A 15,257-nucleotide genomic window follows, 5' to 3' on the forward strand; every position below is an offset into this window, starting at 1 on the left:
AATGAAATGAAAAATATTAGACTACTTAAAAGTCGATTAACGATTACATCATGTAGTTATAATTATTGTTATATTTGGAGTCGGTGTCAGCCAATAAAACCCTACAGTATATCTATCAAAAAACAATACGAGAATACTTTAACAAATATGTTTTTTACAAATTACCTTTTACACAATAATATACTGGATCAATCAAGGGGCTCGTATCGCTTTTTTCTTTTGATTGTTGGGGCAAGGGCACCGTGGCTGACACCGGCTCCAAATATACCAATAACTATAACTACATGATATAATCGTTAATCGACTTTTAAGTAGTCTAATATTTTTCATTTCATTTAACTTAGGAAGACTCTAAAAAATATGTTGAATACGCAATTATTTTTATTACTTTTTCGTGCATATTCATTTGTTTTAAAATAGTGTTTTGTTTGAAGTCGGTTTTTCTTTTTGTTAAAATTTTATTTATATTGTCATGAAATCTTCAATACAATTTATTGTTCATTTCAACTATCGATATTATACAACCAACTTACAGTTCCATCATCATCGCATCGGTTTATATTATATTTATTTATTATATTATATTATTTTGCATTGATTTTATTTGTTGTTTTATTAAAATTAATTCCTTAACTGATACGATAGTACGAATCATAAATAACCGCGTGGAATGGTGGAAAGAATGCTAGTAGTGTCAAAGGCTTATTCAGTGTTCCCCTTCCATAACACAATAACTTAATTTGATTCGATCTTTCAGTCGATGATTTGACTTTATATACAAGTAGGTAATATTTAAAGTTACACTTACTTAAATTAATAGTAGTTTCGTGTAAAAAGTAACGTAATCTAATCGATGGATGAATGCTATAGATAGATAGGTAATCAATAATTAGTAAATGTAATATTTTAATAAATTCAAAAATATCGGAAGTATCTATTAATTACTTTTTACAAAAAAGCGTGATTGGGTGCGATGGAATAATAGATTTTGAATATAATGTTTTTAGCAAAACTTTATTGATGTTTTAGTCTTAAATAGTTTTCACATTCTTATAGAATAACTGCTCACCAAAATTCGTTTGTAATGTCAAACTGTAAATAGTGGAATATTTTTTTTTATGCTAAAGTTGGCAAACGGCCAGGAGGCTCGCCTGATGAAAAGTGACTACCACCGCTCATGGACATCTGCAAACCCCCGGTTTACAGATTCGTTGGCGGTCTTAAATATGTGTAGGCCTACGCGGCAGAGGTGACTACTACATACATTATTTAATTTCTATATATATTTATTTATATACAAAAAAGTAATATATATTATTATTATTTATTAATCATTATTATAACCAAGAATAAGTACGATGTAACAGTTCTTTGTAGTAGAAATTTTTATTACTTTTGCAGGGTTTACTATTAGAAGAACGCCATCAACGCTTTACTTCTACAAAAAGATACACAATTTTAAAACTTGAGGGTATATTTTAATGTTTTTCTTAAATTGAAAAAATCACATAAGATTTTTGCACATTTTGCTCATACTCGTCAGATTTGCGCTGTTCTGGATAATCCTCGTTGTGGACTCCACTTTTCTTTCCTACCAGGGATACAAATTGGAACATTCCTTTGTACCACCGCTCGGCCTTTACCTTGAAAGGCAGCACCAACCCATTATCTAACTGCGTTTAAACCGCGATGATTATTTATCCGCGAATGAGATTTTCGGGTGACTGTCTCTTCCAAAGTACAGTGCCGGTTGCCGGCCGCTCATGGTGTCGCTTTGTAAGCTACAGTCCTTTTTAGCATCTTATCCATTCGGCCGATTTGTTTCTCACCAGATGACCCGAACTTTATTTCTGACTCTATCACCAAAGTGGTGCTTTAAGCCAAGGTAAGTTCCAGCCTTGGTTTGCTCGCTTCTGTTAAACGGCGTCTCGCCGAAAGCCGGAACGTTACCAAACCAAATACCAGCGCATTCAAAAAAGGACTTTAAAAAATTTCATTGCTAAGGCGAAGACAGAGTATAATGACAAAATTGGCGTGACCCTGGTACTGGTCTTCCTTGAGGAACACGAATTTATGCACACAGATGGTAAATAATGGACCCAAAAGGCGAGACTAAGGAAAGGAGAAGAGCTGTAAGTAAAACTTCTAGGCTATCTTTTAACGTCCTAGCAGACTCGAGATGACCAAAGAAAATATAAACGATACCATCCCTCCAACCGTGATACAGACATCTGCTCCTGAGTTGACCACCTTATACTGTTTCTTTTTCACATAGCTCCCTGTTCTCAAAATAATGTTATCCATTATAAACTTCCATATTCTGCAGAACATTGACAAGAATCAGCTGATTAGCCACCAGACAGCCGGTACGGTTTACAATGGGCTCGCATAGCTGGTGATTTTCTATTTTACCTGACGTACGTATGGAGGGACGCAGTTGAATCCGCTGGGAAGAAAGTAGCTGCCACTTTGGGCATAGCGAAGTCTTTCGACAAGTGCCTTTTCCAAAGCTTTCTTTCAAGAAAATGAATGGTCATTATTTGCTATTAAAGAAAAACATAAGAGGGTTATAACTATAATCAAGATTAAATTAAAATAGATGACAGATAAAGGAAGAAACGTTTTAAAGGATTTTCACTTGATGAAATTGAAATACTACAATCGTGTATGTAATAAAGACGCTGATAATAGTCAGTGGAAGCGACGAGTTGACGGCGAACAGGCGCCAGACGGTGAACTTCACTGGACGAAGTTCCAGGAATTTTATTCCATCCAAAATCGTATTCCGTAGTTCATAGTCTGAAAAACAAAGTGTATTTATAATATCATGACCTTCAAAGAATTTATAACCTTTGTCTTTTCCACATTGACGGTGGATTCAGGTAAAAGTTATATATATATATACATATATATATATATATATACATATATATATACATACATATATATATATATATATATATATCTTATTGTGAATCGTTTTTCAAGACCTCGCTGCTTTTTATATTTACAAACTTGAAGGTTAAAATATATTCTGCGCCTTAGTAAACTTACTGTTGCATATCCTAGATTGATTGGCCAATATAGTTTTTATCTTTTCCGCTTCAGCGCTGGCTAACTCTCCAAATATAGCGGGAAAACAAAACAGAAAGACATCAAATACTAATTCAGCTGTCATATTAATGGTTTGCTGTAAATAAAATATGTTTTAAATAGCTAAAAACGTGAACCAAAATATAAAAATGAAAAAATAAATATAATAAATAATTTTAGCAGCAATTGAGGATTTTGTCTCGTCGTGTATAAATGTACTATAACAGGAGACGGCCAATACTTACATGAAATTTTGTCATACCCTTACTAACAAAGTCTGCGAAAATTAGCAAAACTATGAAACAAATCGGCAAGTGTAACAACATCTGGAAAGTATAAATTTTACTCAAATATATTGGCAAATATTAAAACGGATACAAGTAACATGTAAATATGACCTACAAATTATTATCAAGTTATATATCAAGTGACTCCATAACTATTAATATTTGATAAACTATCGTCATATCCTTACCAACAATTTCGCTGCGTGGCCGATATTTCTGTTATTATCTAATATATTTTTATAAATTATCAAATGTTCCTTCAAGATTATGGTGACCACAGAAATTTGTTCTATATTGTCACCACATAATATGCTGGGAAAACTTTCCATTCTTTTTCTCAGAGATTTTAGACGAATCCACAATATTTCAAACATTAGGATCCGGGTCATGTGACTTAGATGTACTGACAGTAATATTAGGAAATTGACCTCAATCACTTTATAATATAAATCGTATCTCACAATCATTAATGCGGCTACACGTGAAATACGATATAAAAGAATGAAAATGAATAAAACACAAGAAAATTGTACGTCAAATTGTTCTTCTATAACAAATCCCAAATGATCAACTTTGTCAGTCCCTCTTAAGTATTCGAAGAAATACTCGCCGTCGGTCAGAACTGATACAAAGATCGAGAAATTAAAAGTTAAAATTTTTATGATAAATGGAAAGTGTGTGTCGTGCTGCTTTAAATAATAATATCGATCCTTACAGAAAAATGTTGCAATTATTGCAAAAGTGACGCAATAGATCTTGGCCACAACAGTAAAAGCTAGACAGTTGTGGACTTTCGAATACAATCCAAAAAGCAGACGAGTGTACATGATTATATACATCATAGCATTATGTTTCTTGGGCAACGTATGAGAGACTTGAATATCCATTATGGAAAAAACCATTCAGACTAGTAGTTCCGACGCGACAATTTTAATAATGATAAAAACAGGCGCGTTTGATTGACTTTAACATTTTCAATACAATTTATTGTTCATTTCAACTATCTACATTATTCAAAACAATCGTACCACCTTTTTAACCGACTTCAAAAAAGGGCGAGGTTATCAATTCGTCGAAATCTTTTTTTTATGTATGTTCCCCAATTTATCGAAGACGCGTGGACCGATCATAAACATTCTTTTTTTGTCTGAAAGGGACCTTCTAGTTGGTCCCATATTGATTAGAACAGGTTCTGATGATGTGATTCTGCAGAAATCGTGGGGAATCCTCATATTTTATAGGCACAAGTACCGTGTTTTACATATTTTCTGAAGTTATATTGGCATTTGCTTCTGGCAATCATAATATTATACTGCTGAGCTGACGATGGAAGGTGTACTTCCTCAATTACTAGGAGTTAGGAAATAGTTCTTTGATCATTAATATATGGATTTATACTCCTCTTCGTAGCTTTTATGAAGAGAAGTACAGGTTCACTAAACATTTCTTTTGTTATGTTACTGTTTGGTATATCATGCTCCAGATATAAGTTTTATTGAAATAGGTTCAGCGCTATTTAAAAAAAATATACAAAAACCATTTGTTACATAAGGGCTTTTTATTTCTTTAAAAAAGAGTAAAATAAAATATTTTTTAAAAAAAATAGCACCGTCTTCAAAGTGATTACTAAAACAGTAATAAAATGATTTGATTTAAACACGTATTATTGAAGTCGGACGATTTTGAGTGAAAAACAAAATGTAGAAATATTCACAAACGATCGGCCGGTTTCAATAATATGTGTTTAAATCAAATTACTTTATTACTTTTTTAGTGATCACTTTGAAGTCTGTGTTATTTTTTTAAAAATATTTTATTAATATTTGTTTTTTTTTTTCTGAAGAATACGATAACTTTTTAGGAACACCATTTTTTTTTTTTTTTTTTTTTTTTTTTCTCGCTGGAAAAACGCTTTACGCGCTTCCCCCACGTGATGGAAAGTGGGGGGGTGTGTGGGACTCCCCGGAGCCCTGGACGCCGAGTGCGCCCAAGTACGCCGGGTTTACCCACTAAAAAACCAGCGGTACCCTCTGCGTCTTTCGATGGACGCCACGGGATCGCTTACGCATGCTACCGTGACGCCCTGACGGTCGGCCCACCTATGCGGGCCTCTTACACCTAGGGGTGATTCCCGGGGTACTGGGACCCCCCTAGTCCCTGCGGCGCCTGTTGAGGCGGCGGGAGAAGGTGCGCGTAGCGCCTTTTCCTCCTCCCCGGTCGTCTTCTGCGGAGCGAGTCAGCGGCGGCACTCTCTTCCCGCTCCCGCTCCGCGGCTTCCTTCTGCGACATGACACTTTCGCAGAAGGAGCGCATCTCCGACCAGCACATCTCGCTACCGAGCATGGCATTGATGATGCTCGGCAGCGAAAGGTCTCCGCCCATAGTCGCCGCAAGGGTGTGCCTCTGGGGCCCCCACGCAGCACACTCGTACAGGGTGTGGTACGCCGTATCCACTGGCGCACCACACTCGTGGCAGGAGGGTGTCTCCTCCCGCCGCGCTATCCCGTGCAGGTACTTACCGAAGCATCCGTGTCCAGTAAGTACCTGCGTCATTCTGTACGACAGTGTGCCGTGCTTCCTCTCGACCCAGCGACTCAAGTGGGGACGGATCGCCTCCACTGTCGCTAGGCCCGCCGTGGGTGACCCCAGATCTTTCTGCCATCGGACGATCAGGGCTTGCTGGGCTAGAGCCCTGATCCGCCCGATCTCCGCCGACCCTGGAGGTTCGCCGCGGTCCCTCGCCTCGACCCGGAACCGGTACACTTCCGCGAGTACCTCCGCCTGGAGCTCCCAGGGCGGATCGCCCGCGAGAAGTGTCGCCGCAGTCCACGACACCGTACGGTACCCTCTGATGCCTCTCACCGCTATGACCCTCTGCGGCTTGCGCAGCAGGGCCCGATTTTTAGTGGTGAGGGCATCTATCCAGATCGGGGCACCGTACAGCGCCATCGACCTCACTACGCCGGAATAGAGACGCCGGCATAGTGACCCCGGCCCCCCCACATTCGGAAGGAGGCGACCAAGAGCGGCAGCGGCGTTGATGAGCCTCGGGCCGAGATGGATAAAATGCTGCCCGAAACTCCATCGACCGTCCAGGATCAGGCCCAGATACTTCATCTGGGCCTGCACCTTGATCACCGTCCCGTGGACGGTGATACTCGCACCTCGTGGGGGTCCTTTCCGTGGACCGTGGAAGAGGAGGGCCTCCGTTTTGGATATGGAGACCCTCAAGCCCAGCATTTCCATGCGGTCCACGGTGAGAGCCGTTCCGACTTCGGCGAGGCGAGCCGCCTCCCGGAAGTCCCGCCCAATCGCCGTGACGAGGGTGTCGTCAGCGTAACACAACACCCCCATCCCGGGAAGGACGGGAGCCCGCAGGAGCCAGTCGAAACCGACGTTCCACAGAATTGGGCCGAGAACCGACCCCTGTGGAAAGCCGCAGCTCACTCGATGCCGGATGAGCCTCCCATCGACCCCCGCCCAGAGGATCTCCCTGTCCTGGAGGTACGCCTCCAACAGCCTCCTGAGATAGGACGGCACCTCATGATATCGAAGTGCCTCCCGTATAGTCTCAAAGGGGAGACTGTTGAAGGCGTTAGCCACGTCGAGCGAAACCGCCAAGACGACTTGCCCCTGGGCCACCGCTTCCGTCGTCCGAGTCTTCAGGGCGTCCAAGGCGTCGACCGTCGACCGGCCTGCCCTGAACCCGTACTGAGCCTGCGAGAGACCCGGACCGACCTCCTCGAGGTGCTGAACGAGACGGGCTGCGAGGATCTTCTCGAAGAGTTTTCCAGTCTCGTTCAGCAGCACGATTGGCCTGTATGCCGAAGGGGAATCTAACGGCCGACCTTCCTTCGGCAACAGGACCAATTTCCCTTCTTTCCAAGGCTTCGGAAACTGCCCACTGCACAGACACTCGTCGAACAGCTCCCGAAGCCTTGCACCTAGGTATTCCAGGGCGTCGCATAGAACACGCCCAGGAACCCCGTCCGGACCCGGCGCCGTCTTCTTGGCCTTCAAGCGACCGAGGGCCATCTCCATTTCCCGCTCCGTGATTAATGGTGAAGCCACTGCGTCTTCGGTCACGGAGCTGGGGGCCATCTGTGGAGGGACATGCTCGCCTGGGTGGGGAAAGAGTTCCCCGACCAGGCGTAGAAGGAGTTCCGGCGGCAGCGTCTCGGTGAGAGGGGCGCCTTGGGTGCGGAACTTCCCGCGCACACCGCGGTACGGACGCCCCCACGGGTCGTGATTGAGACCCGCCAGAAGCTCCTCCCTGGCCTCCTCTTTAGCCTTCCTTATCGCCAGCTGCAGATCTTTTTTCAACTGGCGATAAATGTCTAGCAACTGTCCCTCCAGATCCGTGTCGAGGCCGTTGCGCCTTCGACAGCGGGCATAGGCCCTCCGCGCCCGGCAGCACGTCGCCCGAAGGTCGGCGATTTCGGGCGACCACCAATAGACGTGCCGGCGCTTTACTCTGCGCCGGGTCCGAGGCATGGCCGCATCACAGATCTTCTTGAGTGAACTGCGCATGCGGCCCGCCAGTTCCTCTGCGTTTGCGCCCTCCCTCCTCCCTGCGGAACCCCACCGCTGCACGATGGCGGCCTCCTTGACCAGCTCTCGATCGACCTGGCCGAGAGACCATCTCGGCAGCGTGGTCGGCACCCTCTGGGATTCCGCCGGCCTGCGAAAGGTGGAGATCTCGAATCGGATGTAGCGGTGATCCGATAGAGTCTCCGCCTCCTCCTCTACTCTCCAGTTCCGCACTATGCGAGCCACCACAGGGGTGGCGAATGATACGTCCACCACGGAACCCCCCTGTTGGCGAACGCAGGTATGAACCTGCCCCCTGTTGAGAAGGGACAGGTTGGAGAGCAGGGCCCACACTTGAACGGCCCTCCCTCGCGGATTCGTAGCGGGGTTGCCCCAGGCACGCGACTTCGCGTTTAAGTCACCGAGAACCAGTGTCGGTTTCGGCGACTGCCTGGCCACCGCAGCTCTGACAAAGCCGAGATATGTCTCGAACTCAGCCAGGCTGCGGTTAGGGGAGAAGTACGTACCGACGATGACGTACTTCCCCCATCCCACCACTACGTAGCCCGAGCCCCTCTCGATGAGTGAGAGGGGGGGCCCCGTTCCACTCCTCGCGAGGACCGCCACAGTGCCGTCCACGTCCCCTACCCAATGAGTTAAGGGAGGAACGTAATAGGGCTCGCAGGCCACAGCCAGGTCAATCCCCCACTCCGCCATGGACTGCAGCAGTAGATCCTGAGCCCCGGCGCAGTGGTTGAGATTAGTCTGAAGGAAGCTGAAGTCGGCACTCATGTTGACATTGCAGCTTCCTCCTCGGCCTGGCGCCGTCCAACGTTGTTGGTGGTCTGGGTAGCTAGGACCACCTTACCTTTCGTGATGGGGGGGCTACATTCTTTCGACCCCATCACGTGCCCGGAGGGCTTTCCGGCTTCTGCGCACACCGCGCAGCGCAGCTTCCCGGTGCATTCAGCCGATTTATGACCTTCAACGCCGCACCGGAAGCAAAGGTTCCCTCGATCCGCATTGAATGGGCATAATATTCTAGTATGGCCAAGGCCCATGCACTTGTAGCAGCGCAAAGGGCGCTGCTCTAGCACGCATACCCTGGCCGAGCTCCACCCAACCAAGAGACGACCGGCGTCAGACAGTTTCTTCGCCGCAGCTATTGGACATGTCACGCGGACCATACCCATGTAACCGGGCCCACGTGCAATCTCTCCACATCTTAGGTCTTCAGGGGCACAATTCCCCTCGCGGGCGACTGCGGCGATAATCTTATCTTTGGTGACGGAGTCATCTAGCCCCATCACCTTAATGTCCACTTTTTTTACGGGATGAACGACGCTGGCCACCCCATCCAACACTGTGCGGAGCTTATCGGCTAGTTTTTCGGCCTGGTCCGACTGTGATCTCGGCAGCTCCAGCACCCTGGCTCCCGTCGCGGAGCGTCGGACTTTTAACCCTCCATTGATGCCGAGTTCTTGCAGTTTAATGCCTTGCTCAGCGCGCTCCAAGATCTGAGCATATGTGACACCTTTCTGCTCCGCTTCTGGCTGCAGCGTAACCACTACTGCAGCTGTGCGAGGAGCAGTCAGCTTAGGCTTGGCCGCTTGAGGTGTCTTAAGCACCGTGTTCGCCACCGTGGCATTTGTTCCAGCCGGAGAGTGAGCCTGTTTCCCCTTCTTCCCCTTTTTTACTACAGTGGACCAGGACATTTCCTGGACCACCTGAGGCGGAATTGTCTCCGACATGAGCGAGGCGCTTGAACAGCCAGCAACAGGTGCCGGTGGGGCAGCTGGTGGAACCCGCTTAGGTAGGGGTGCAGAAGTCAGCGGTGGAGCCGAATTGACTGCCTGCGCTCGGGACACAGCAATTTGCTGTGCTGATTCCCGCCTCTTATCAGCAGCTAATGGTGGGCGCTGTATTTTAGCCGGAGGAAGGCGTTCCTCCAATTCGGCAAATCGGGCGTTGATCATAACGCCTATCGACGATATAATTGAGGCTTTTATATTATCCACCGCCCGAGCATCGAGTGCAGAGCTGGTGGATGCCTCATTGACCACAGCGACCTTGGACCGCATCTCCGCAAAATCGCGACGGTGAGCCTTCACCTCGGCCTTGAGGCTGTCCACCTCTTTGCGCAGGCGTCCATTATCAGCGCGGAGCTTTCGAGTCTCCTCGGCTTCCGTCCGAGACGCTAAGGCATCTACAATGGCCTGTAGTGCAGCCGCCGACTCCCTCAACTTTTTGCCAAATCCTCCTTTTAAATTGGAGGACTTTTGTGCCACCTCCAAAATGAGGGCTGCGCTTCGACCAGCCTGTGCGCGAAGTTCCTCGGCGCCCATTTTTGTGGGATCCTTGGTGTGGACATCTGAGGAAGAAGATTCCTCGGAGTCCAAAACAGCCTGAGGAGGTTCCTTTCGAAACGCTCGACTACGAAGCGATCGTTCGAAGGCCTCCTCTCTAGCCTCACTGGCCTTGGCCTTCAGCTCGGCCTTAGCCCGAGCGAGACCACTTCCACGACCTTTGGTGGTTTTGCCGCGAAGAGCAGGCTTGCTTTTTGCAGCTATCCTCGTCTCCGTCTCCGTATCGGAATCGGAGTTAAAAATAGTGAGGCCCTCGTACGGCCTTTTTCGCCGAATTAGGGCATCCGACGATAATTCGGTGTCGACTTCCATCGCCGAGAACAAACAACATAAAAATAAACAACCAAACAAACAATATATGTATTTATATTAATATAAATACATAAAACTGAAACAATAAATACGATCTAAAAAGACCAATTCACAACAACAAAACCAATCCGTAAGCAAAACAAGTGTCCGATAAACAAAGCAAATAGTCGAGATGTGACGTCAGAGATAACGAAAACCAGTTTCAAAGCCAGATGTCGTTTAAATTCCTCAAGTCGTAATATTTAGTCGCAGTATCCAACACAACCTCCGTCGAAGACGTCCAAACGTTGAATCTTTTTAGGAACACCAGCTTATTCCTTCCAAAATACAATCCCGAAAGATTGTGAGGAAGATTGATTGAACTTTTTTACTCTTGTGCACATTTTTACACATGTGACAAATTTCATAGAAATTCTGCCACATGTGTATTCCACCAATCCGCATTGGAACAGCGTGGTGGAATATGTTCCAAACTTTCTCCTCTAAGGGAGAGGAGGCCTTTAGCCCAGCAGTGGGAATTTACAGGCTCTTGTTGTTGTTTGTAATATCACATACATGTTGTCCAATATCTATTATATTATTGCGTAAATTTTGTTTCAGAACCTGTTTCAGCGTCTACAAGTCGCTCAGTGTGTCAACGTGTCAGCGATCTAACGAAAGGATATGTGTCTATTTGCGGTTTAGTCAAGCAACTGAACGCGTTACACAGCGCTGTCCTTTTTGTAATATTATCAGCGAATACTCTGCTGTTAATGTTCAACTTCAATTTAATTGACGTTTTTATTCTATTCAGTATGTTATTTTATTACTACGGTATTTATTGATTCACCTTTAACGTTGATCATTAAAAAAATATAAATCCATTTTTGATTAAAGAAATGATTTTATTTCTTATAATATAATAATAGTTGTCGCCAGCGGCTTTGTTCGCGTTAGATTGGTTGTCACGTGTCAGGCAAAAAAGTAGCCAATGTCCTTTCTTGGAGTCCAAGTTTGCTTCATACCAAATTTCAACCAATTCGGTTCAGCGGTTTGGTCGTGAACATACAGACAGACAGAGTTACTTTCACATTCACAATATTAATGTAGATTATGAAAAATTGGATAATCTCTTTTGTGTTTCGTAGCAGGGGAAACTCATCAACGAATAAACATTATTCTTCAGTTGATTTGGTGTGCAAAATTTTTGGTTACAATTTTGCTATTTATCGAACCTTGGCACCAAATACAGGAGGAGGTAATATTAAATGAACTATATCGTCTGAGAACGACTTGCCTCTTCATGTCTTTGGCCTTGTTTAATAATAACGAAATTTTCTTTTCAGGTGACTGAGATACAAATAGTTCTGACCAAGCTCATACATAACTTGACGCCTGCTGGGAAGTCCATCCCTCTGAAACTGGACCTGATGTTCAAACAACTCCTTCTGAACCAGCCAAGTATATCGCCACTGGGAATGTTCACAGTACAGCGAATACTTTTTATTAAGGTACTTTTAACATTGCTTTTATAGACTTAACTAATGTAAGTCAAGAAACAACACCAAGTAATTAAATCTTTATATGATCTGTATTAAGATAAATATGTTTTATAACTTAAAAGGTTTGGATCTATTTAACCTTTCCAAGATTTCGAATGGGAAGTTTGTAGTTCTAAGAAAGATCCGACCCGACCCAACACCACACGGGTGCCATGCTGATACTAAATATAGTGGAGAATGTCTAAATGATCAGTGTTTCTTTACTATATTGTCCACGTATACAAAAACCTTCCTCTCGAATCACTCCATCAATTAAAAATAACAAATGTTGAATTCCAAAAAAAATCATTAAAAATGTTTTTAAGTTAATCATTAAATGTTTTAAAAATATTTATTTTCTACATATATATTAACAATATTTTTTATATATTTTAGACCATTAGTTTTGTAACTACGTACAGCCTGTTACTAATACAGTTTACAAAAAATCGACGGAAGAAATATGCACACAGTCATTGACTTGAATTTTCATTATTGAACTCTATACGAAGATGTTCATATGTTTGGATTGAACAATGTGACCAGAGCTATTATAAATTTGGATGAATGTTTGTGTTTTAAAAAAAATTAAATAATTATTGAAAGGTAATGTTATTCAGAGAAAATAAAAAATAAAATGTATTTTTTTACATTCTACGTTGTTTTATTACTGTTTTTTAATTCATAAAAATCTATAACATCGTTAAAAGATATGTATTAGTGTCTAAGGTTTTTCTAAAAATTCTACTCAAATTTTACAAAAGAGAGCAATCCGGTCTATTTATAATCTTGGAGCTAGAGACTCTCTTCGGGGTATTTTTAACAAAGTAGGAATACTCACTGTTGCGTCGCAATATATTTACAATATCATGTATATTCACAGTGAAATTGATCACTTTGATAAAATCAGCGTTAATCATTGCATATGCACTAAAAGTAAGGATAAGCTTATAACGCCACGTTTCCGACTCACAAAGTCAATAAATCTTTCTTGTGGCAAGGTATCCGTTTTCAACCGACTTCCAAAAGGAGGAGGTTATCAATTCGTCTGTATTTTTTTTTTTTTTTTTTTTTTATGTTTGTGACCTCATAACTTTTCACTGGGTGGACCGATTTTGATAATTTTTTTTTTGTTTGAAAGGTAGTGCTTCCCGTGGGGTCCCATTTTTTTATTTTTTTTTTCCGATGATGGTATCCATGTGAAAACGACATAAGTCTTAAATTTGCATTATGTATATTCGCAACAAATAGGTGAATAACTGAAAATCACGTTAACCAATTTTGATAATTCTTTTTTTATTATAAAATATATACTTCAAGGGTAATTTGGTGAAAGTTTGGTAAGGTTCTGAGCACAGGATCCATGACAAAGTAACGGAACGGAAGGGAACGGAACAATTCTGAGGAGCACGTTAGCGATACTCGGTCGAATCTTTTATTTATAGGTTATTTGGATATTTGAGTCACCTTCCGTAATGTGGTTATGTTTATGTAATTATCATAGTCGAATATTATAATCAACTAGCTACCCACCCCGGCTTCGCACGGGTGCAATACTGATACTAAATATACTACAGAATTTGTTTATATACGACATCACATCGCAAACTTCTAAAATTATCAGTGTTTCTTTACTATATTGTTCATGTATTATATACACAAACCTTCCCCTTGAATCACACTATCTTTTAAAAAAAACCGCATCAAAATCCGTTGCGTAGATTTAAAGATATAGGGACAGAGAAAGCGACTTTGTTTTATACTATGTAGTGTTGGAACTCCTATACGGCTCGCAGTTAGGGTGCGATATGGGGCAGAATTTCTTACTATCTTTAATCAAATTTTGTGTATGTGATGTGATGTCATATGATGTACGAAATATAGTTGGTCTTTTTCAAAGTTTTTTTGCTGAGTTCGATTACAGCTCTTTCGAGGGATCCTTGTAGTTTACGCCGCGTGACGTATTAAATCCGCATTTTCGAAAGTCTCTTTTTGCTTATTCGCAAGTTTCCTTTGAAATTGTCCTCGAAGTAGTTTCTGACTCATATAAACGGAACGCTTAATCTAGCCATAATAAGAAAAATTATTTAGGCAACACCTGCTTCACGTAAAATCAAAAAATTAATAAAAATTTTAACAAAAATAAAAACCGACTTCAAACAAAACACAATTTTAAAACAAATGAATATGCACTAAAAAGTGATACAAATAATCGCGTATTCAACATATTTTTTAGAGTCCTCCTAAGTAAAATGAAATGAAAAATATTAGACTACTTAAAAGTTGATTTACGATTATATAATGTAGTTATAATTATTGCTATATTTGGAGTCGGTTTGGACTCTAAAAAATATGTTGAATACGCAATTATTTTTGTTTCTTTTGAGTGCATATTCAGTTGCTTTAAAATAGAGTTTTGTTTGAAGTCGGTTTTTCTTTTTGTTAAAATTTTTATTTATTATAATAAAATTCCGCAGAAATTTTTAACTTTGCCGTTTCGTTAATTCAAATCGTTTTGGTACAAAAGGCATATTTTGTTCTATCCATTAGGGTTTTGTATGTAATGTAAGCACAAAAAAAATTATAAATTTACGACATTACATTAGAAACTTTTAAAATTATCAGTGTTACTTTTTTTTTGTATAAAGTTTGGCGGACGAGCATATGGGCCACCTAATGGTAAGTGGTCACCATCACCCATAGACAATGACACTGTAAGAAATATTACAATTCCTTACATCGTCAATATGCCACCAAACTTGGGAACTAAGATGTCATGTCCCTTATGATCGTAGTTACACTGGCTCACTCACCCTTCAGACCGGAACACAACAATACTGAGTACTGTTATTTGACGGTAGAATAACTGATGAGTGGGTGGTACCTACCCAGACGGGCTTGCACTAAGCCCTACCACCAAATAACTATATTGTCTATATATTATATACAAAAACCTTCATCTCGAATAACTCTATCTATTAAAAAAAACCGCAACAAAATCAGTTGCGTAGTTTTAAAGATTTAAGCGTACAAAGGGAAATAGGGACAGAAAAAGTGACTTTGCTTTATACTATGTAAAGAAGTCGTAGATATTAGGTATTAGTGAAATTTACTAATTAGAAGTGAAAGAAAGTAAATAGTTAATACAT

At 42.2% G+C, this 15,257-nt stretch overlaps 1 protein-coding gene across 1 annotated transcript; it reads right to left on the minus strand.

Annotated features, from left to right (window-relative positions):
* Nucleotides 1-1,116: 1,116 nt before the first annotated feature.
* LOC124533073 lies at nucleotides 1,117-10,588 on the minus strand. Its single transcript, XM_047108239.1, has 5 exons — nucleotides 8,819-10,588; nucleotides 8,333-8,630; nucleotides 7,854-7,951; nucleotides 1,509-1,673; nucleotides 1,117-1,185 (listed from the first exon to the last, which is right to left on the minus strand). Exons 1-5 carry the CDS (start codon nucleotides 10,586-10,588, stop codon nucleotides 1,117-1,119), a joined length of 2,400 nt encoding a protein of 799 aa, XP_046964195.1.
* Between the last annotated feature and the right edge of the window lie 4,669 nt (nucleotides 10,589-15,257).

This window comes from Vanessa cardui, chromosome 10 (assembly GCF_905220365.1).
Source record: "Vanessa cardui chromosome 10, ilVanCard2.1, whole genome shotgun sequence".
Taxonomy (NCBI): Eukaryota; Metazoa; Arthropoda; class Insecta; order Lepidoptera; family Nymphalidae; genus Vanessa; species Vanessa cardui.

Bases quoted from the DNA above. Each gene is read 5' to 3' on its own strand.
- LOC124533073 (XM_047108239.1), bottom strand. From the start codon at position 10,588: ATGGAAGTCGACACCGAATTATCGTCGGATGCCCTAATTCGGCGAAAA. The intron at 1,674-7,853 runs GTAAAGCGCCGG...GTTTAAACGCAG, and splicing joins TGCCTCGGACCCGGCGCAGA to TTAGATAATGGGTTGGTGCT. The intron at 1,186-1,508 runs GTGATTTTTTCA...GGGGGTTTGCAG, and splicing joins AAAATGTGCAAAAATCTTAT to ATGTCCATGAGCGGTGGTAG.